Source organism: Hirsutella rhossiliensis (assembly GCF_020360975.1).
Source record: "Hirsutella rhossiliensis strain HR02 chromosome Unknown scaffold00014, whole genome shotgun sequence".
Taxonomy (NCBI): Eukaryota; Fungi; Ascomycota; class Sordariomycetes; order Hypocreales; family Ophiocordycipitaceae; genus Hirsutella; species Hirsutella rhossiliensis.
In genome coordinates this window covers 243,972-264,010 of record NW_025408680.1, presented here as the reverse complement: position 1 = coordinate 264,010, position 20,039 = coordinate 243,972, and the positions used below count along the sequence as shown (strand labels likewise).

Sequence of the window (20,039 nt, the reverse complement as noted above, 5' to 3'; positions counted from 1 at the left end):
TAAATGCCGCACATCTACCGCAAAGACCAAAGACATGACACGGAGGAAAAGACGGATAAGCGGGCCAACGTACGGGCAAGGGGGGAGAGGGAGAAGAGAGAGCCTGTGTCGAAGGCGCAATTCCGTACATCACATGATGAGCCTTGCAGCCAGCCATGCGTAACCCTTGCGTCCCCTGCCAGGCCAGGAGATGGTTCATAATTAGAGGGCGGATAGAGCAGTCTGTAGGCCTGGTTGTCGGGGTCCACCGTAGGACCGACGGGCTGACTTTGTCTTGCGCGCCCATTCTCGGCAGCCCGCGGATCGAATGAATCCTGGCCCCCGCGACTTCCGATCCGGCTCCCACGAGCTGCAAGGTGGGCGAGAAACAAGGTGAAACCGGCAACGAGCGTGTGTCTTACACGCGTGGGCAGGCAAGAGCAGCAGCAGGTCTAACACATCCATACACAAGCTCCGAAGGCCTTATACCGCTGACCAACGTATCTTGCCGGAGGACACATCCTTTCATGGCATAGGTAGGCAGGACTGGTTGTCGACCCGCCACGTCTGCCAACCGAGCACGAGGAGTGGAATGGCGGCGGGAAACTCGGGGGGGGGCCACGGCGCACGACGCAAGGCCCTCGCCCTCTCTCCACTGCGCGCCGTGCCTTGCCCTGCCTCGCAAGAGCAAAGGCAGAGCAGAGGCAGAGCATCGACCCACGGCGCCGTGCCGTGGGGGCCGAGTCGCGACAGCTGGGGAGCCTCGTTGGGTCCGAAAGCCCTCAACTCAGGCTGACCACGACAGCTGGTCATGGCGGCAACGCGGTGCCAAGACTTGTTCGGACCCGACGGCTGAGCCAGAATGGACTTATTTTTCCCGTGGCCCGTCCCATTCATGCACATCTCCTCCCTATCTCATCCAATCCGCCGTGGGCTTTGCATCGGATCGACGACGACAACCGCCTTTCAAGGGCCCTCCCAGTCTGCATTCCACGCGTGTCATCCACCCCCCCCCCCCTTTTTCATTACATACGATTACATACGTGTAGGCGTGAGATCTTGGGTAGCATCTCAGCCCATGTAGGAACGGGACGCGATAGGGCTATCGGCGAACAGGTTGCATGTACTGTACAGAGTACGGCATGTCAGGGATCATGGCTTTGCCTCGGCCCGGCCAACAGAGCGCCCACGCCCCAGGTCGGCCAAGATATGCACTCTTCTGTCCTGTCCATTGTACCGGACGTCACTGGGCCTACAGACACAGCCCAGCAGCTGTGCACAGATGGCACGTCACACCATGCACGGATCGATCGGTAGGCAAGAATGAGATGCAGGAGGCAGGACAGCACCGCCGGCGGAGAAATAGAGACAGACAGGCGCGGGACCGAGCCACGGGAGCGGACGGGGGACAGAAGGGGGTGTGTGACCTTGTATCCGTACTTTTGGGTGCAAAAGCGTCCTGTTTCTCTGTCTCCTGTTACTTTTTCCTCCATTTCCCCCCCTCCCCCTGTTCCCTTCTCCTTGTATTCCGCCCCCTTTGCTTTCGGCTCCCTCTCCTGTTCCCCGTGCCTTCGGGTTCCGGCCCGAAAGGAGCCGCAAGCAAGGCATTTTACCTCAGATCTTGGCCTTGGCGATAGGGAAGGGAGGGGGGAAGCGGACCGAGCGCCGGCGAACGGGGTCCGAGGCTCCGTGGGTCCTCGGGTCGCATGTCCGGGACCGGGCGGTGCTTACTGGCCAACTAGCGCTCAAAGAGGCAAGAAGATGAACAAAAAGCCGTTGGGAAAGGGGACCGAGGCACGCGGCGAGTCAGTCTAGGGGATGTCGGTTCCGTTGGCCCGTGGGCTAAACACTGTAGTGCCGGTTTGGCAGCATGCTTTGTGCGACGATGCCTGTCCAGGGACGAAATACCGTATGCTGTACGCTGTTTGCTGTATATGCTGTATGCTGTATGTGCACAAGCGAAGCATGTCCCGTCAGTCTACGGGTATGCGTGTGTGCACAGATGCTCTCGGTCTGCCGGCATGGCCGTTTTACTCCCCCTGAAGCTCCCAAGGCCAAACCACTGCCTGCGAATGACCTCATGCACCACACACTCGCTCCCCCACGAACGCCCTCCTGGGAGGCTTAGCTCTTAGCCCCAATCACGGGGTAGGTAATACGTAGTCAAATGAAACGAAATGAGGGTATGCTGGCACTCGTGCTCTGCACCTGCTGGCAGACGAGGCGGACGTGAGAGGCTGAGCACCCCTGGCCACGCGACGACGGCGCTGGGTGGGGATGGGAAGAAAAGATGCGAGGCGTCAGTTTGGTTCCAGGGGTCTCGCGCCCTGGGCGTGCTTGTTGATTCCATGGTGAAGCGTGGGGTGGGTGGCCCTTGGCCCGGGAATCTCCACGCATCTCCGGGGAGAAAGGAGACAACAGAGGGCCCGTTTCTCAGCAAATTCGGGCAAAATCCTATGAGCGAGTGGTCCGCGGAACCCGCCACGGAAGAGGAGGGAGCCTCGTCGGACTTGGCTTGGCGACAAAAGAGGGCGCCGGAGAGGCCATGACGGCCAATGACGATGGCGATGAAACGGGAGCGTGCGCCGACGACGATCCCGTTCATCGGCCCTCTGTTTCTCTGCATGGACATGTGCACGAACCGTATGTGCGGTAACGTTCAATTGTCGTCAGCCAAGACCGCCTCGTTGCAAGGACTCTGTTGACACATCGGAGAGAGACTGGTCACATCCAACTTTGGATCCTGGGGCCTCGGGCCAAAGACGGGCGAGAGGAGCGAGATGAAGCGCCGTGGAAGCCGTTTTCTATTTTTCCCTTTTTTTATATTCTGGTTCTTTCATGCCCGGCGTTCCCCCGTCATCTTGCTCCGGGGAGTCACGTCATGCCTGCCATGTTGCTGGACTCGGCATGAGGTTGTTGCATTGCAAACCCGCCTTGCTTTCGATCGGCCAGATGCTACCATCCGGGCCTTTGTCTTACCCGGACTTGCAGTACTGTACACATGGGATTGTGAATACGCAGAGAGACCAGGAGGGAGAGACAGACAGGCGGCCTCGCAGCATCCCTGCCCAAGAGAGGGTCTGATTCTACCTAGGGCTGTCTGGGCCTAGGCTCTGCGAGAAAAGCAAAAGTCGAAACAGGGATGGCGGGCCTTGGCGGCTACCGCTCCGCCAACGTCATTGATTCGTCCATTGCCTGTCGGTGAGGCTGTCTTGTCGCCGTGCAGACCGGGCGCGGGCCCTCGGCGACCCGAGAGGCCCATTGCGGCGGCGTAGTCGTTGACGGAGCAATAGCCGGCCGGCGACTGACTCACCTTTTGTGCCTCGCGAGCAAAGAAGAGAGCCAAGTCACAGGTCAATCCAACTCGTGGGCGCTGGTTGGTTGATGGCCCATGTCTCCAACAGCGGAGGATGCCGTAGGGCTGGCCTGAAGGGGACGGACGGATGGGGCTCCAGTGGTTTCTTTCGACGACTGACAGGCATTCCCAGGCTTGCGATGCTTTCCCCAAAGAGGGGCAGCGAATAATAGCAGTACTATAACTATCCGTGGAGTACGGATAGGCCGGCTTCTTTCTCGAGATTTTACCCTTTTTGGTCTTTTTTTTTACGCCGCGGAGTATGTCAGGCCGAGAAGGTCAAAATGGCAGGGAGAGAGGCAGATTGGGGCCGCACGGACTGGCCAGATTGGCCCATTTCTCGTCGTCGACAGCAGGGTCCCCGGGCGGGGTCGGGGAGCGCAGGCGACGAGGACGAGTGATGGTTGAGGATGTTGGTGACGATGGTGACGATGGTGACGATGGTGACGATGGTGATGATGGCGTGATGCAGCCCGTCACGATGTCCCGGCCCCTTGTGCTCCAAAGTAAATCTCATGTGGTCAATCAATCTCTTGATGGCTTCACTTCGGCCATGGAACCCTACCGTCGATTCCGTGGGATGATTGGGCAAGGGAGATGCTGAGTAGATGCTTGATTCGTCCAAGCGAGAAAAACAAAGAGATAAAGCGACGCCCACCACGCTCTGGTGGCCTACCGGTATCCCCACCACCGACGTGGTGGTGGTGGAGGAGGAGGAGCACCCCCGGCCTGTTGTTATTTTTACTCGCGGCTGTGAGTGGACAGGGACGAGACGCTTGTCTCTGGCCGGACCATGTGCGTCATTGCAGGACATGGCATGGGGCATGGTTTTTGGGGACTCTCTCGCGCTCCCTCGCCCACTCACCCACGCACCCGCGCACCCACTCACCCACGCACCCACTCACTAGCCGTGAATCCATTCACCCCCAAGCCCTAGGTGCATTCATGCATTGCACACATACCTATAGCATGATAAGGGCCTTTGCCTTGCCCGTCTTGGGACCCCATTCCCCCGGACGCATCTGGACAGACATGGAAATCTGTGTGTGTTTTTAGGGCTTGGGTAGCTCAGGTGAGCGACGAGGTGGCGGTGCTGCCGCCCTGTCCAACCGCGCCAGCGATAGCGCTACCGGGAGGACGGCGACATTCACTGGCAGTGCGTGTCATGGCACACATGTATCTCCGTACCTGCCTTGGCCGTCAGCAAAGGGCGGCTCCTCACTTATCCGTCGGTACAGAGGCAGCCGTCCTCGCTGTGTGCCGCAGCCCTGTAGGTGGCCGTAGCTATACTTGCAGCAGCTGTATTCTCGCGACGAGAACTGTATCTTAGGCGGTAGATAAATACCTAGGTACCAAGTAAACAGACTCTCCCCGGTGCTGCATCTTCGGCACGAACGTCGACAAGTCTGCAAAGGCTGTGTGTACATATCCACCGATTCCCTCCAACAAGGCGGTCCCTTGGATTCTCGGATCACTAGATGCCGTCCAGCAATATCATGAATGCACGTATTGCTTTCTGGACCCATCCAAGTATTTTGCCCGGCAGAGATTCCATCGCCTCTCTGTAATCACCGGTACTCCTGACGGGGAGTGAGGGATTCAGACACGGTACCTTCCGCGCCATGTACAAGCGCCAGGCACCGGCGCTGAAAAATGCTTCCCGCTTCGGAGGTACAGCACATGGCCCATGCACGGGGGTAGCACCCAGGGCCAAGTATTCCTTGTTAGCATGTACTGTGTCCAGGCAGGGTGTGTGCCCGTGCTAGCAGCAGCAGCAAAGGTACTGAAGGTTCCCCCCCAGCATTTGTGCCCCAGGTGTAGCCGAGTGGCTCTCCATCTGTTAGTACCGGTACTGGGGCTTGTGTCATGCTGGGGGCCCACTTACCTTGGGTACTCGGCTAGGAGGGCTAACTACTCCGAAGTACCTTTGTATATCGCCCCCAGACGAAACAGGTACCTGCCTGGGGCTCAGGGCCTTGTGGGGGGTAGGGCCCCGCCCACTCTCGAGACCCCCTCCCCCCCCTTGACCCTGGCCCGTCTGGCTAGTCGCGTAGCGGCTTAGTGCGGGCAGGGAAACTGGGCCGACCTCAGGCGGTGGTTGTGGTGGCATGGTGGGTGGTGGATGGCGGATGATGGTGGTGGTGGTGCACTGAATGCTGCTGCTTTGCTGCTGCTCTTCTTACCAACTACGTACTGTAGGTTGGTACTTGGCTGCTGCTAATTCTGGACATCCATCCCTCTGTATTTAACAATCTCCATCCCCTCTTGCCTCTCTTCCCGCCCCCCTACCCCTAGACTCTGCCGCCTCCCCGGTCCAACATCTCAAATCTCATCTGCATCTCCAATCCCGTCCCAGCTGCACTCTCGCTCTTAGGAAGTCCTCGCTGACTCCTGTCATTCGCTTTGCGTTGTGTCTTTTCTGCCATTTGCAGCTACCCTTTTTTTACCTCTCTCTCTCGCTCTCCCCCTCCTGCCTACCGCCCGCCCGCCCGCCTCGGACATCTTTCCTCTCTCTCTCTCCGCCTCTCCCTCTCCACCAACCGTCCTCGGCCTCTTCGACTTCATTGCCTCGGAGTGGAGATTCTCTGTCTTGTCTTGTCCGCGCCGCGCTTGTGGGACGGACAGCTATCGGGAGGAAAAAGGAAAGAAGGAAAAAAAAAGAATCAGACCGAGGAGCCAGGACGACGCCAGACGGACCTTGACGGGTAAAAAGCCCCATCCAGAGACATCAGCTTCTTTTCTCGCCGCTCAACAACTTTCGTCCTCGCCCGACGACTGTATAAGACGAAGACGGCCCATGCCTTGACCACTCGCAGACATCTCATCTTCCACCACGACGCTCGCTTTTTCGAAACCCATCCGACCAAGCCTCGCTTCATTTTTTTTTCTCTTTTGCAGCAAGTGCCGGGCCATACTCTTGTCACCATTCACGATCGCTACCTGTGCCGACACCAGCCCGCGCCATACCGACTCGACCCCTTGATCTTCTTGGGACTGCGGACAGGCTCTTCGTTTTCCTGGCCGCATCTTGGCCATCCTCGACCTCTTTTGGGAGGCCTTCTTCCTCCCCCTCGCTCGCTACCGCCGCATCGCGGACTGTGCCTTCCCGTACGTCCCCCGTCTCTGCGCCACCAGAGTGCAGTCGCTGCGCCGTCTGTTCTCATCCAGCTGACGCGCCGTCTTCTACAGGTCCCTCGCTACACCTCCCATCCTTCGACATGGCTGGTCCCGGTGGCGGTCCTCCTCGCCGCAGGTTCGCTGCCTCTTGTCCCCTCGCACCCCCGCGTCTTTGGGTTGCTCAGCTGGCTAACCTGGCGGTATAACAGTCACACAAAGTCCCGCAAGGGTTGTGAAACCTGGTACGTTTTGACGAGCCCGTCCTCAGCTCGCCCGAGGCTGCGTTTCCATTTGTGCAGTCGCGTCTAACTGCCTTCTCGCAGCAAACGTCGTCACATTCGATGCGATGAAAACTTCCCGCAATGGTTAGCCTCGTCTTCTGCTGCCGCTTTTTCGCTGTTGGGCCTGTTGCCGGGACCTCGGCTGACCTGCCCCTTCCAACAGCCGCAACTGCACCAAGCACAAGATTCGCTGCCCCTACAACGACGTGCAGGTGCCCGACGCCGATCGCTCGACGACCCCGGACAAGCCCGACCTCATGTGGACGCCTCAGGTCGAGGCCGCCATTGCTGACTGGCAGTCCACGGGCATCTTCCCCTTCCCGTCCCTCGGCGCCTACCCGGCCCCCATGCCGCAGTTGTACTCGTACGAGGACCTTCGCCTCATCTACCACGTCGCCAGCCTCTATCACCAGCTTGCCTCGATTGACGCCAACAACTTCACGCTGTGGACCCGTCATGTTCCGACGTACGTGGACCCATCCCTGCTCCCCAAGCTGCACGTGCCGGCCGCCTTGTGTGACACGGCGTCTTGGCAACGAATCTCTCCTTGGCTAACCTTGTCTTGTCCATCAGTCTCCTCAGGATCGGGGCTACGACTCCATACGTCATGCATGCGCTGCTCGCCTTCTCTGCCATGCACATCGCCTTCCTCACTGACTGTCCCCTGGTCGGCAGCATGGCCTTTGAACATCGCGGCGTGGCCCTCAGCGGCCTGCACGAGGCCATTGGCTCCTTCTCTCGCGAGACCTCAGACGCCATCCTGGCAGCCTCGCTCGTGCTCTCCTGGCAAGCGACGGATTGGTAAGCTCATGGGCCCCTGCAGCCTGCTGCGCGTGCCCCGGTCAAACGCAACGCATCATGGCTAACATGCTCGACAGGCGCAGCTGGACCCAGCTAATGCAGGGGACCTCGACGGTACGTTGGGAGACGCCTGCTCAGATGCACGGGAATCGGGCCGATTTTCGGCGGCCTTGTGCGCCCTGGCGTGGGAAACTCGAATGCTGACTGTTCACCGCTAGGTCATCGACGCCATGGATGCGTGGAAGCACGAGTCTCAGTTTGGCGACTTCATCGGCGAGAGCAGCACCTTTCCCACGGCGCCGCCGTCGCCGGGCCCCGATCACCGGGCCAGCCAGCCGCGCGAGGAGGACATTCAAGCCTACCAGCGAACGCTCGAGCAGGTGCAAAAGGTCGAGGCTCATCTCAAGCGCAACAAGGAGGAGACGACGCAGATCCAACACCTCATCGGCTTCCTCAAGGGTGCCCGCAAGATCAGCCCCACGCTATCCATTGCCGCCCAGTACGAGCGCCTCCAGCCCCTGAGGACCTGGCTCTTCTGGATGCCCGTGGGCTACCTGCAGAACCATCACGGCTCCCCCAACTCGCTCGTCATCATCGCCCACCTCTACACGGTGGCCCTTGTCATGGAGCGCCTCTTCCCCGAGATTGGCGCCGCCTACTTTGGCAGCCTGTCCATCTCGCCCGTCGAGGAGATTGCCCGGCGTCTCATGTCCATCAGTGTCGCCGGCGGCGGCGACGGCCGCGTCCAGCAGCAGACGCCGCTCACCCTCATGGAGTTCCCCATCGACACGGTCAACGAGTTCCGCTCCCGCATGGGCTGGATCCACCCCGAGAGGACTCCTTCGTTCCCGCAGTTCAACCCGCCCAACTTCCCTGTCGCCGACGAGTTGGCCATGCCCGTCGCCAAGCAGCACTTCGCGCCCTACGGCAACCTGCCCTTCAGCTACAGCGCCGAGGAGCTGCCCATGCTCAACAGCGCCTCCATCCCCGGGCACAACCAGGCCTCGATCAGCCCGCTGCTGCTGTCGTCGCCGTTTCCGAACCAGCAATACCTGAGCATCCCGTCGCCGTCGTATGCTGGTGCGTACAGCCCGGCTTCGTCGACGCTCGAAGGCTCGGTCGCGTACAGCGATGCCGACGAGTGCGGGGTGTTTGCTCACACGGCCTATTCCTCTGGCCAGCCGTCCATGTTGAGCGAAGCGAATCGCAGCTACGGCGTCGGGTTCGTCACTCCCCACCAACCCGTGTGGATCTAAGGCCCCTTTGATGGCACCGAGCACTCGCGGCCAAGCCTCCGCTCGAGGAAGACGCAATCGGATTGACCCTTTTGTTCTCATCGTCCAGGAACTCGCCACGCGGCTCCATCACGCCCACGTACATAAAGTCGGAGGATCCAGCCGCCTTTGTGGGGGGGGCTTCTTCACCCTTCATTCAACACCTCGGCATACTCTCCGCCCCCGAGTCTCGGGTGTCAAGCAACGATGCGCACGTGCCCCGTCATCGCCACACAGCCTCTGTGTCTTCCTGCTGGCACCCCTCGTCTCCCCTGACGCAGGCTCCGCTGGTTCCACCCTCCGACGAGCTCACCCAGTCTGACGTGAAAGCGCGAAGGATAGGCTAGCGGGCCGGCTAGCTCAATACCCACTGCACATGGACGGCTAGCGTGTCTCTGCGCCTCACGTAATCTCGGTATCAGGGGTGCTGTTGATGCCGCGACTCGATGGCGCGAACTACGCTCCTTAACATGCTCACTACTCGAAGAATCGTTTGCAATACCTTGGGGAAAACATCGACAGCTCGAACCCGGTCGATGCCATCGCCCCCTATCCGATCCCACGCCACAACCCCTTTGGGGTACACGACACTCCTTTGACCCCGAGTTGACCTCGGGCGACGGTCCTTTCGAAATTCCACCTGCCATCGAAACTAATGTATTTGTTGAATACGCCACTATCCTTACGATGATGATACCCAACCATAACCTGACACTCCTTTTCGAATGATACCCGAAGCATAGACACTCCTTTACGATTTTTACGAAATAGATTTCACTCCTTACGGACCTACACATTGCAAAAAGTTTGCGAGGTTGGTGGCGACGGAAGCTTGTCCATTAGGAGGGGAAAACCACTTGGCTGGCGGAGGTGTCCAACGCGCCAAGAGACGCGCGTTTTTTATTAGCGTGGCGTTTGCACGGAACTCATGGGATAGCCGCTTTGATTTTTGTTCTACTTGTTTGTCGGACATGGACTGGAGTTGGATCTAATGTGTGGGGAAGGATGTCCAACGGTCCATCTGGACGGGGAAAAGCCGGGCCATCAGCTGTGCTCGGATGAAGGAACAGCGTTGGGTCTGGCGGGTGCCATGACTTTAACGAGCGCTTGGATTGTACTGGAGAGCCGTGCAGCTCGACGCATGTAATTTCTGCAGCTATCGGAACTGAGATCGGTCTTGGCTCCAGGTCTCTTGTCGCGCCGTGGACCACGTCTTGGACGGGGAGAATGGCGCCGTCTCCGGCTGTGAGAGTCGCCACGCCGCTGGCCAAGGCATTAATTATGTCTCTGAATATGACGACTGGGACACCAATTTTTCTTCTTGTCCTCTCGACCTATTAATTCACACCCTCCAAGTCATGAGGCGCCCGCCTCCTCCCTCTCCCCTCCCCCTTGGGGAAAATATCGCGGACAAGGACCCATGGAGGCGCTCGTCACCGCCTCGCCCCCTACGGCCCCGCGCATTTCTGCACTCGCCGCAAAGCCCGACAGGAAGCGCGCGCGCAGCCGGCGAATCAAGAGAGAGCGCGAGACACAGGGGGAGGAAACCAAAATAAAATAAAAAGGAACTTGAAAGGGACGTGGGCCATGCAGAGCTGTGGGTGTTTGAGTGTGTGAGTGTGTATATAACCAGGCCCGAGAGCTGCGACTAAACGACATGGAAGAAACAAGGGGGGCCCCAAGACTCGCATCCTGATGCTATACAAGAAAAAACTCCCAGACGCCTGCGCGAGAGACAAACATGGCATTACGTGCGTGAGCGAGCTGCACGGCCGGACCAAGCCAGACTCCATCCACCCATCTCCCCACGACCTCTCTCTCCTAGCTTTTCCGATACCCGCCCTTTTCCGTATCCTCGTGTGCGATGGCCAATCACCCTTCATTCCGCTGCATGGCTGCGACGTCGGTTCGTCTGTTCAGGGTACGTAGAGAATCGTCCAGTGGCACCTGCGCACGAATCCGATGGGCAGCCTTGGGCCCCGCTGCCCCGGCCGCGGCTACAGGTCCCCGCGCGGCGCGTCGTGCCTCGGCCTGTGCGAGCCCGCGCCGTCCCGCACGGCGTCGCTGTAGCTGGGCACGGGCGGATGCGGCGGGCCTTGACGCCGCGGGGCAGGAATCACCGTGGCCGATGACTCGGCCCGGCTCCGGTTCATGACCCTGATGAGGGGCGCATTCTCCTCGCTATCGGTGCTGCTCCTCGGGCTGTCCTCCTCGGCCGAATGGGTCGGGCTCGCGTAGTCCGGCGGGGGGTTTGTCGCGTCTTCGAGGTGCAGATGCAGGGGGTTGCTGTCATGTTCCTCGTCGCGGCGCCGCTCTGCCGCAGCACTGCCGCTGGCCTCGCCCACCTCGTCGTTGGGCACCAACTGGGCGAGCGAGATGTCAGTCGGGCTTCTGATGGGGCCGGGGCTCGTGGGAGGAAGCACTCTGAAGTTGCCGCTCCGCGAACGCCCGTGCTGCGCGTTCAGGTTGAAGCCGCCGTGGTGGGCGTGAAAGGGCGAGCCGCTGATCGACTGGCGATGCGAGTGGGCCTGGCCCGGCGCGGCCCCGTCCTTGGTACCCGTCTCGAGCAGGATGCTACCCTGCTCGGAGCCGTACGGCGGCGGCGGCGCAAGGCTGCCCGTGACGGGCGCCAGGCCCCATTTCTTGACGTTGGCCTCGATGAAGACGAAGCCCGACTGGCCCAGATTGACGTGCACAATCGCCGGTCCGTTGGCCCCGATGGCGGGGAAGAAGTTTGGCGCCTTGAGTCCGTGAACCACCTCCTCGAGCCTCTTGCCGTTTCGCGTGAAGAAGATGGCACCCGTCCGGGGCCTGTAGCCGACGCCGACGACGTCCCCCTGAACCAGCTGCGGCCCGTACGGCGTGCGGCTGAAAGGCTGGTTGTAGTGGCGAGAGCCGTTTGAGTGGTATGCGACGGAGTATTTGTGGTATCCTAGACAAGGCAGGTTAGACGGGCTCGAGACTGCGCCACCCAGGACGAAAGAATCCACTCACCGGGCAGCCGGAACAGCGGATAGGGTTTTGTGGCCATGCCAATGGCAAGCATGGTGTTTTCGGGCTTTTCGTAAATCTTGGCCTCCCAGTAGTATACATCGTTTTGCTTTGGAACGGGCAGATTGCTCATGACGGTACACTCGGAGTCGAAGAACTCGATTTCGGTGCGGGCCTCGACGAAGCAATTGGCGATTTCCAGCTCAGGCTCAAACTCCCAGGCAGAGACACCCTTTTCCTGGATGGCCAGGTACTGGGAAAGGGATATGTCGGTTTGCACGGACTCGGGGGGGTTGGCAGTGACAAAGGCTAGAGGGCGCCAGGGTTAGCGAATTACCGCAGAGGGGTCGGTTCAGCATGTCTCGTACCCTTTGCTCTGAGATACTCGGTGCGCGACATGTCATCCATGTTCTCGAGGGCCTCGGCCTCGTCCCTCGCAAAGGCCTGCTCATCGTCGTACTCGCCGGGGCGGCCCAGACGGTCGAGGAGAATGCGCCCGGAGCCGGCACATCCCGAAGCCCAGAAGATAAAGACGACGAGGGCTATGAGGATGATGGAGCCGAAGGAGGAGACGAGGCCGATGATGATGCCGGTGAAGGCGGACGAGGGAGCCCCAACGACTGCCATGGCGGTGTGGGCGCCGCAGCGGGAGCGGCGAACCGAGTCGGGGTCGGAGAGTAGGGGGCTTGGGACGGGCCGGCGTGACCGCCGCGACGGCTGCGGGAGGGCGACTATCGCTGCCGTCGCGGATCGAGGAATGGGGATCGATCAGACAGTGGCGAGAGGTCAAGTGGGTGGGCCCCGTGCGTCACTGGCGGGCGGCGGCGGAAGCGGTGATGCAGGTCGCTCGTTGCTGGGACGAGAGGGAAGACGGACGGCAGGCGGGAGGGAGAAGTGGCGAGGCGAGCGGTGGGAGGGCGTGGGAAAAGAGGAGGTTGTCGCGGCGGGAGTGAGTAGGTGATGTGTGATGACGAAGCAGCCAATGGAGGAGCAGCAGGCCACGGATGGGCAAAAGTCGAGTCGAAGAAAAGGCGAGAATGGCGCGAGCCGGTGAACAAAGGGACAAGGCGGAGAGTCGAAGATGCGACGGAGGGCACACCAAAAAAACCAAGGAGAAAGGAAGCCGAGAGGATGGATGCGAAGTAGAGTGAAGGATGCTGGCGAGCGGGTGGAGTTGGGAAGAGGAGGCGAAGGAGGGAGGAAAAAGCGGCGCGAGTAAGGCAGACGCACAGTGGAGCGGGTACCTCGAGGTACAGGCTGGCGGCGCGGTACTTGGGGAGGCCCCGGGGGCTGGTAGCGGTTGCGCGGGGGCTCAGGGCGCGGTGCTTAGTGCGTTGGCGGGGAAGCGCAGGTTCCTCGGGACCCGCCGGGGGAGGGCGCTGTCGATGATGGCGGCGCCCCAAGCAGCGAGTACTGCCTGGTAGACTTTGGCCCAAGGTACTTGTGCCGCGAGGTAAAATCATGCGGACGACACTGGACTTTGTTGGACGAAACTCTGCTGGCCAGACGTGCGGCTGGTAAGTTACAGTGCTGGGCGTTGATTGAGGTGCCTCGGAGGAGAGACAAGACTCGGTTGCCACGGAACCGCAAAAGAGGCCCAGAGGTCAAGGAGACGCAGTGTTTTACAGCACAGGCAAAAGGCCGGAGACGCCGCGCCGAGGAATTGAGCAGCCAACTAAGTCAAGGGCACCGCTGGTTCACGGAGGCGTCGTACTGTAACTTATCTGTGCGCCTGTTCGGGCCCTGCGCCTCATCCTTTTTGGTTTACTCAAAGCCCGAGGCTCATGTTCTTTGGCCTTTGTTCTCCCCGCCAGCCAGTTCCCGTCCCGTGTCCGCCTGCCTACCTATCTGCTGCCCGTTCGCCCGACCTACAGTGGCTGTACGTACTAAACTCCCCCCCCTGGCGCCCGCAACACCCAAGACCTGCAGCGCCCGCCGCCCGCGCCGTCAATGCAGCTGCGCAGTGCAGCGCAAGCGCGGCCTCGTTTCACCACGGCGCCCCCACCCAGTTTCAGCGTGCGTATTTGCGCTTTCCACCGCTCGCTTGCGCTGTCACCACTCTGTCTCCTTTTATACCCCCTATCTGTAGATTTCGCCTGGGCGTGGAGCCTTCTCCGCTAGTCTGACAGCGGGACATGCTGACCATTTATGGAGTTTCTTGCGCCGCCTTCTCCCTGCAGGTTTGACGAGGGCTCTCCCAATTACAAATTAAACCATGTGATTCGAGAGAGTAAGTTATAGGTTGCCAAGCCAGTCCCGAGAGCTTATCTTGCAGAACTCCCTTCCGTTCCCCCACCTGCAATGTGTCTGTCTACCGGTACTTCGTGTACGGTACGGATACCTGGGCTTCTTACTTTCAAGCTGTAGATACTGCCGCTGGTAGTGGGTACAGATACTTTGTCATGGCATTTACAAAAAGAATCCTCGGGGGATTCAGGGCCGCCATGCAAGGCGACGCCTGAGCCTCCCTGTGTGGGCTAATAATAAGTCATGCAATCTCTCCTCTGCCTTGCTGCACCCAGAGCTCTTATTCCAAGGCTCTTGTCATAAAGCATCTCATCAAAACAAGGGGGAGTCAATTCCCATTCTGCCTTCGTCGTCTAGAATTTGTGCTAAAAGTACTCGTCATCAATCTTGCAAGTCCATCAACATCCCCCCCTCCCCTCACGCCCACTCCCAATACCACCTGGGCTCTCGTCACCTCTTCATCCTCACCCTCTCCCGTCATAAGCGAGGCTGACAAAGCCGCCCATCAAACCTCCTCATCCCCCCCCCCCCGCCTATACCCCCCCCTCGCCCCCCTCTCCTCCCTCTCCCTCCGCCTCTCCCTCTCCCTCTCCTTGTCTCGCCCCGCATCCTTGCCGCCGCCGCCGCTGCCGCCCTCGTGCTCCCTCAGCTCCGGCATCGGGTGGTGATAGCTCTTGGTCCCCAGCTCGCTGCCGCCGCCGCTTCCCTCGAGCAGGCTCTCGCTCAGCGCGCTCTCCGCCCCGCCGGGCCGCTGGTAGCTGAAGTCGCGCCGCGCCGTCCGGCTCTCCTCGCGTAGCCGCCGCGCCTCGCTGCGGATCCGCTCCGTCTCCCGCTCCGACGGCACCGTCGTTGTCGAGTACACCTTGCGGATGGCAGGCTGCGGCTGCTGGGTGCTGCGCGTCGGCGTGCTCTGTCGGTTCGAGAGGAGGTCCGACGACGCGGCTGTGGACTCGGTCGCGTTGGTCGATCCGTCCCAGTTGGATCCTTCCGATTGCTTGTTCAGGCCGCCCACGCGCGCCGGCTTCTCGTGGCGGTAGCTGCGCAGCTGCTTTTGCGCCTCCTTCTCCGCCTTCTCGTCCATGACGCCCCCGTCCTCGCCGACATGCCGTCCTTCGCGCTGCTTCTTGTCGCCCCGCCGCTTGCGTCGTTCCCGCTCGCGCTCTCGCTCCCGCCGCGCTTGCTTGTGCTTGCGCTTCTCCCGGGCCACCACGTCGCTCGCGCCCGCCGTGACGCCGCTGAGGGCCGTGCTCTCCGTCACGACGGTGGTGCCGTCGTCCTCGCCCACGTCCTTGTAGACGCTGCCGCCGCCGAGGTCGGTGGTCGGGGTGGCGCCCGAGAGGATGGTGCCGTTGGGGCCCTTGCGGCGCAGGACCGTCGACTTGTAGTCGTCCCAGTCGTTGTCTTTAAAGTAGAAGCCGCCGTTCTTGGCCCAGAAGAAGAACCAGATGCCCGTGATGACAAAGGCCACGCCGATGAGGGCAAAGAGGACAAAGAAGCCGGCGTTGTTGATGTCGTGCGGGTCCAGCACCCCGTGCGGCTTGACCTTGCTGGGCTTGGCTTCATCGTCGCGAGCAAAGAGGCCGCTTGCCTCGAGGGCCGACGGCACCGTGGGAAGTACGCCCCGGAGGGAGAGCCGGCCGGCCGGAGCCATGGTATGCGGCCCAGGCGCTGGAATGCTTTCGTCTCGTCAGGGTCGAAGGGGGCTGCGGCTATGTGTGGATCGCGTTCCGATAGAGGTGCTCGGTTGTAAAGGAAGAAAAGGATGACCTCGGTCCCGCGAGGCTCGGTTTGTTGTGTCGTATGGTTCAGAGTCGAGACCCTTTCTCTCCATCGACGGGTTTGAAAGAAAGAGGAGAGAGGAAGAAGAGAGGAAGAAGAGAGAGGCCTCGACAGACGGAAAAGAAGGGTGCAACTGTTCCCCTAGAAACGGCGTGGCTGGGGAACTGCGGGGGTTGGTTGGCTGGTTTACAGGGCTTCTCTCCCCACCCACTTTGCCAGGAAGCTGCCCTCTCAATTTGTCCCCGTACGTCATGCGCGCAGCCTTTTGCCTAGAACACAAGCCAGGAAAATGCACGCACCCGGTCCCTCTCACGAGTCGACAGTCGTGCATCTTGCCTACGTTTTCCTGGCCTTTCATTTGCTCCCGTGCGCCAGCTGTCATCAAGCCACAAGCCCGCGGCGCACGTAAACAGAGCGTCCGCTGGCCCAGCAACCGGCTTCAGCTAGCTGCTGCACACACACACGCCCCCTCTCCACCGTCAGCCACGCCTCGTCAACGTCATAGCCCCCCCCCCGGTTGGGCCAAACAAACTCCCGTCACTTTTAAACTCCAGCGGCATACGGCACGTTTCAACGGCCCCTTGGCTTTCATGCCTCGCTCCTGCAGGAAAGCTTCAAACTCTCTTACGCCCCCATCTCGGGGCCGATAACTTTGTAGCAGGTACGAATACCCATCTCTCTACGAAGTACCTACACCCATCCGATCCGCGTCTCACGACGGACACCCGTCGCTGCTTCACGACGAGCCATTATTCTCAACACTGGCGACAGTGTCGGGACTGGATCATGTGCCCTTTGAAAAAGCCAATTATTAATCATCCGCACACCCGAGATAGCATGCCGTCTCGAGGTCCTCGCCCCCAAGCACACAAAAGTCCTCTTACAATATGCTGCGATGCCGTCTACGCACGGCACCAGGCCTTGCCTCCCCTTCTCCGGCCCTTGCAAGCCATTCTACTTCCACGGCATTACATCGTGTTTTTTGGCATCTGTCTTTTCTCGTTTGTGTCACATCTCCATCATCCTTCATCCTTCTCTCTCCCTAGGCCACAACCTAGGTCGCGTCTCCCGCTGCTGGCCCGCCCCCATCTCCGCCGGAATGATTCTCCAGACAAAAGACCCATTAGCCCAGACATGGTCAAGCCCCGCCGTCAACGTCGTGGACCCAGTGACATGTCCGTAGTCGCGTAGGCGGAGGCCGGCCTGCTGCAGTGAGAACGCCCCTGGAGGGTCAGAGAGTGCGGGGGCGCGAACCCCCATCGCCCCGTACAGTCTATATCGTGTCGAGCCGAGTGGAAATAAACAAGTCCGCCTCGCTCGCCCCGTCGAAGCGGCAGCGCCTCCGCGAATCTGCAAGTGCCGCAAGAGGACATCGCAAAGAATCAAAATAGGAAATGTATCAAGTCTTGAGCACTCGGCCTCCCGAAAAGTCCGACGAGGGTGGTGGGCATCAGCAGTGGATGCCTGCCACGCCTCCTCGACGACTAGGCAATCTGATCCGCGTCCATCCTGGAGTATCGAAATAAATCGGTGAAATGCTGCTGGAACAGGCGCCACAGATAGGCCGTGTCTGAAAGATAAACACAGCCGAGACGGTCTTCAATGTTCCAGACAAGCCTCCCGATGCCGCTGTTTGAGAGAGGAGTTAACCCCCTTTTTTTGGTATTTGTCTCTTGGCCCGGCCATTTCGAAGGGAAAAGGTAAACCAACTTCTAGCACATCCACGGGTGCGAGGAGAAGAATCCAAGTAAAAACATCAACGCTTGCTTCCATAAGTTGGCTTGCCGGGTGTAAAGGTCGAGGGCGAAAGAGCCGGGCGTAGTCCAAGGAAATGACCCTAGATATAGATAAAAGCAATCGTAAAGAAATCCGCCAGACGTGTCTCGTAATCGTAAAAAAAAATTCCATCATCCGTCGTCCAGTCTTGTCCGTCGTCAAAAGTAGTTTCCGCCGGCAAAGGCCGGTTCGTAAGGCGCATAGGTCGGCGCATACCCGCGGCTCTGCGAGTCTGCCTGGCTCGGGGCGCGCGGGCGGTGCGGTAGGGCCTTGCGCTCCATGCGCATGGGTGGGTCTTCGAGTCGGCGCGGGTCTTCGTGGTGGCGCCCGTCGCCGATTCGCCGCGAGTCCTCGAGTTGTGGGAAGACGGTGCTGGCTCTGTCGCTGCCTGCGCGCGAGCCCGCCGCGCGGCTTGACCAGGTGATCTCGCCCCCCTCGTTGCTGCACTCAATCTCGGCCCCCCCCTGCAGCCGGACGACCGAGTTGCCGGGCACCTTGATGGTGAACTCGTCGTTTCCGTACGAGGACCGCGTGATGCCCGTCGTGTTGCTGCGCCGGTACTCGCTGTCGTCTCGGCTTCCGCTGCTGCGCGTGGATTGGCTGCTGGGCACGCCGCCGCGCCTCATCACCTTGCGCAGCGTCTCGGCCGTCAGGGGCACCTGGGAGCCCCCGTTGACGTCGTCCTGATACTTGAGGGCGGCGTTGAGCTTGCTGTCCCCGAGGCTCACGCCCCCAGGGCCGGGGCCGTACATGGAAGCCCGCCGGGCACGTCCGGCGGCCGGGACAAGGTCGTAGTCGGGCTGCTCGTACACGACAGATGCCCGCCTCTGGCGGGAGACGACAGCCCGCCGTTGGTCGTACGACGCATTGGGAGATATGTCGTGGAACAAGCCCTGGTCTGGGTCGTCGCCCAGGGAGGCCTCGGAGGACGAGTCGTCGTACGTGACGTCTTCGTACCCGGCCGACCTCCGTTGCAGGGGCGGCGGGCGCGACTGGTTCTGGCGGGACGGCGGGCGTTGGATCGGTGGCGGCCGGAAGGACGTGGTGGGGGGCAGCGCCGACTGGGGCCTCTTGGGGATGTAGCTCGGGGGCGGCATGCGCATGGCGTCTTGGTCGGCCCGTTTGGTGCGTGAGAGCCGACGTGAGACGCGGGGGGGCGGCTCGTCCGAGAAGTCGTCCTGGCGGGAGTCGTGGGCGGGGGGACCGCGGAAGCCCAGGGCAGACGAGGGCCGGGACTCGAGCCGGGACTCGAATCGGTGCTTCAGGCGGCTGTGGGGGCTCGAGCCCAGGGCAGACGAATCCAGGTAGCCAGGGGGCGGCTGCCCGACAGGCGATGGCGGAGGAGGGCCAAAGCCGGGGGTTGGGGGGCCGGCGCCGGACCACAGGGGTGGGGGCGGGAAGCTGCCGACGGGAAACGGGCCTCCGGGGTTGGGCCCACCTGGAGGCCAACCCGGTCCCACCATGGGCGGCCCAGGTGGCTGGCCGGCGTAGTAGCTGACGGGCCGTGTCTGGGCTCGGGGCCGAGTGCCCGAGGCAGCCGGCTGCCTGACGCCGTAAAAGGCCGGGTGCTCGACACGGCCCCTCACGTAGCCACCAGGCTGCTGCTGGACGACTGGCATCGAGAGGGAGTGCTTGGAGGGGGGCGGCCTGGAGTTTCTGGGGGCGGAGCTGGCGTCTCGATGCTTGGGCGGCGCGGCCGACTCGTTTCTGGCGCGGCGCGGACGAGCCTCGTCTTCCCTGGGCCTCCGCTCGCGTCGCTTCGGGTCGCGCTGGCTCGTGTCGGAGGGCTCCCTCCGCGGCGGACGCACGGCTTCCTTGCTCCTCTTCTCCGAGGAGCGGGCCGTCGAGTCGGAGTCTGTGAGGCCGGCGCCAGCAGACGACGACGTGGACCTAGAGAGGGCGTGGCTCCTGTCGGCGCGTGACTTGCTCGTGTTGGGGCGCTCCTTGGCCGGGGCCTCGGACATGGCGTACTTGCGGGTGCTCGAGATGCCTTCGACGGCGTCTTCGTCGGCGGCATCCTCGACGTGGGCGACGAGGGAGCTCCTCTTGGAGCTGTTTGACATTTTGAATAGACACCAAGGCGACGGAGGCCGTTGGGGGGGGGAGGGTTAAGAGGGGGCAGTGCGTGTGCCCTCGTCAGCACGGCCGGGGAGAGGGGGGGAGGATGAAAGAGGGCGGATTGATGATGGATTGGATTGCAACGCTCGCTAGCGGAATTATGCGGGTTGCGATTTTGTTCTGGGCGGGCGGCGGTGGAGAGCGAACGGTGGGGGAGGGACGTTTCGATCGGCGCCAGTGAGTTTTTCCTGGTCGGTAGGTGGTAGGTACTAGTGACTTGTCCAAGGTACCTGTAAGTGCCGCAAAGGGCATGTACCACTTCCCACTGGGCGGAGGAGAGGGGAAAGATGACCAGACGAGACCGAGACAAGCCAGCTCTGG

At 61.1% G+C, this 20,039-nt stretch overlaps 4 protein-coding genes across 4 annotated transcripts; 1 reads left to right on the top strand and 3 right to left on the bottom strand.

The window, feature by feature from the left end:
- Positions 1–6,552: 6,552 nt before the first annotated feature.
- On the top strand, positions 6,553–8,789 carry HRG_09876 (fungal zn(2)-Cys(6) binuclear cluster domain-containing protein; the record flags this gene model as incomplete). The annotated part of the gene is made up of 7 exons (XM_044868347.1): positions 6,553–6,587; positions 6,661–6,693; positions 6,775–6,816; positions 6,896–7,198; positions 7,306–7,533; positions 7,611–7,647; positions 7,752–8,789. The coding sequence occupies 7 exons, from the start codon at positions 6,553–6,555 to the stop codon at positions 8,787–8,789; spliced, it is 1,716 nt and encodes a 571-aa protein (XP_044716344.1).
- Positions 8,790–10,804: 2,015 nt separating this feature from the next.
- HRG_09875 (SPRY domain-containing protein) lies at positions 10,805–12,425 on the bottom strand (the record flags this gene model as incomplete). Its single annotated transcript, XM_044868346.1, has 3 exons — positions 10,805–11,739; positions 11,802–12,107; positions 12,167–12,425. 3 exons carry the CDS (start codon positions 12,423–12,425, stop codon positions 10,805–10,807), a joined length of 1,500 nt encoding a protein of 499 aa, XP_044716343.1.
- Positions 12,426–14,550: 2,125 nt separating this feature from the next.
- HRG_09874 (uncharacterized protein) lies at positions 14,551–15,696 on the bottom strand (the record flags this gene model as incomplete). The annotated part of the gene is made up of 1 exon (XM_044868345.1): positions 14,551–15,696. One exon carries the CDS (start codon positions 15,694–15,696, stop codon positions 14,551–14,553), a length of 1,146 nt encoding a protein of 381 aa, XP_044716342.1.
- A 2,062-nt stretch (positions 15,697–17,758) lies between these two features.
- On the bottom strand, positions 17,759–19,663 carry HRG_09873 (uncharacterized protein; the record flags this gene model as incomplete). The annotated part of the gene is made up of 2 exons (XM_044868344.1): positions 17,759–19,256; positions 19,302–19,663. 2 exons carry the CDS (start codon positions 19,661–19,663, stop codon positions 17,759–17,761), a joined length of 1,860 nt encoding a protein of 619 aa, XP_044716341.1.
- Between the last annotated feature and the right edge of the window lie 376 nt (positions 19,664–20,039).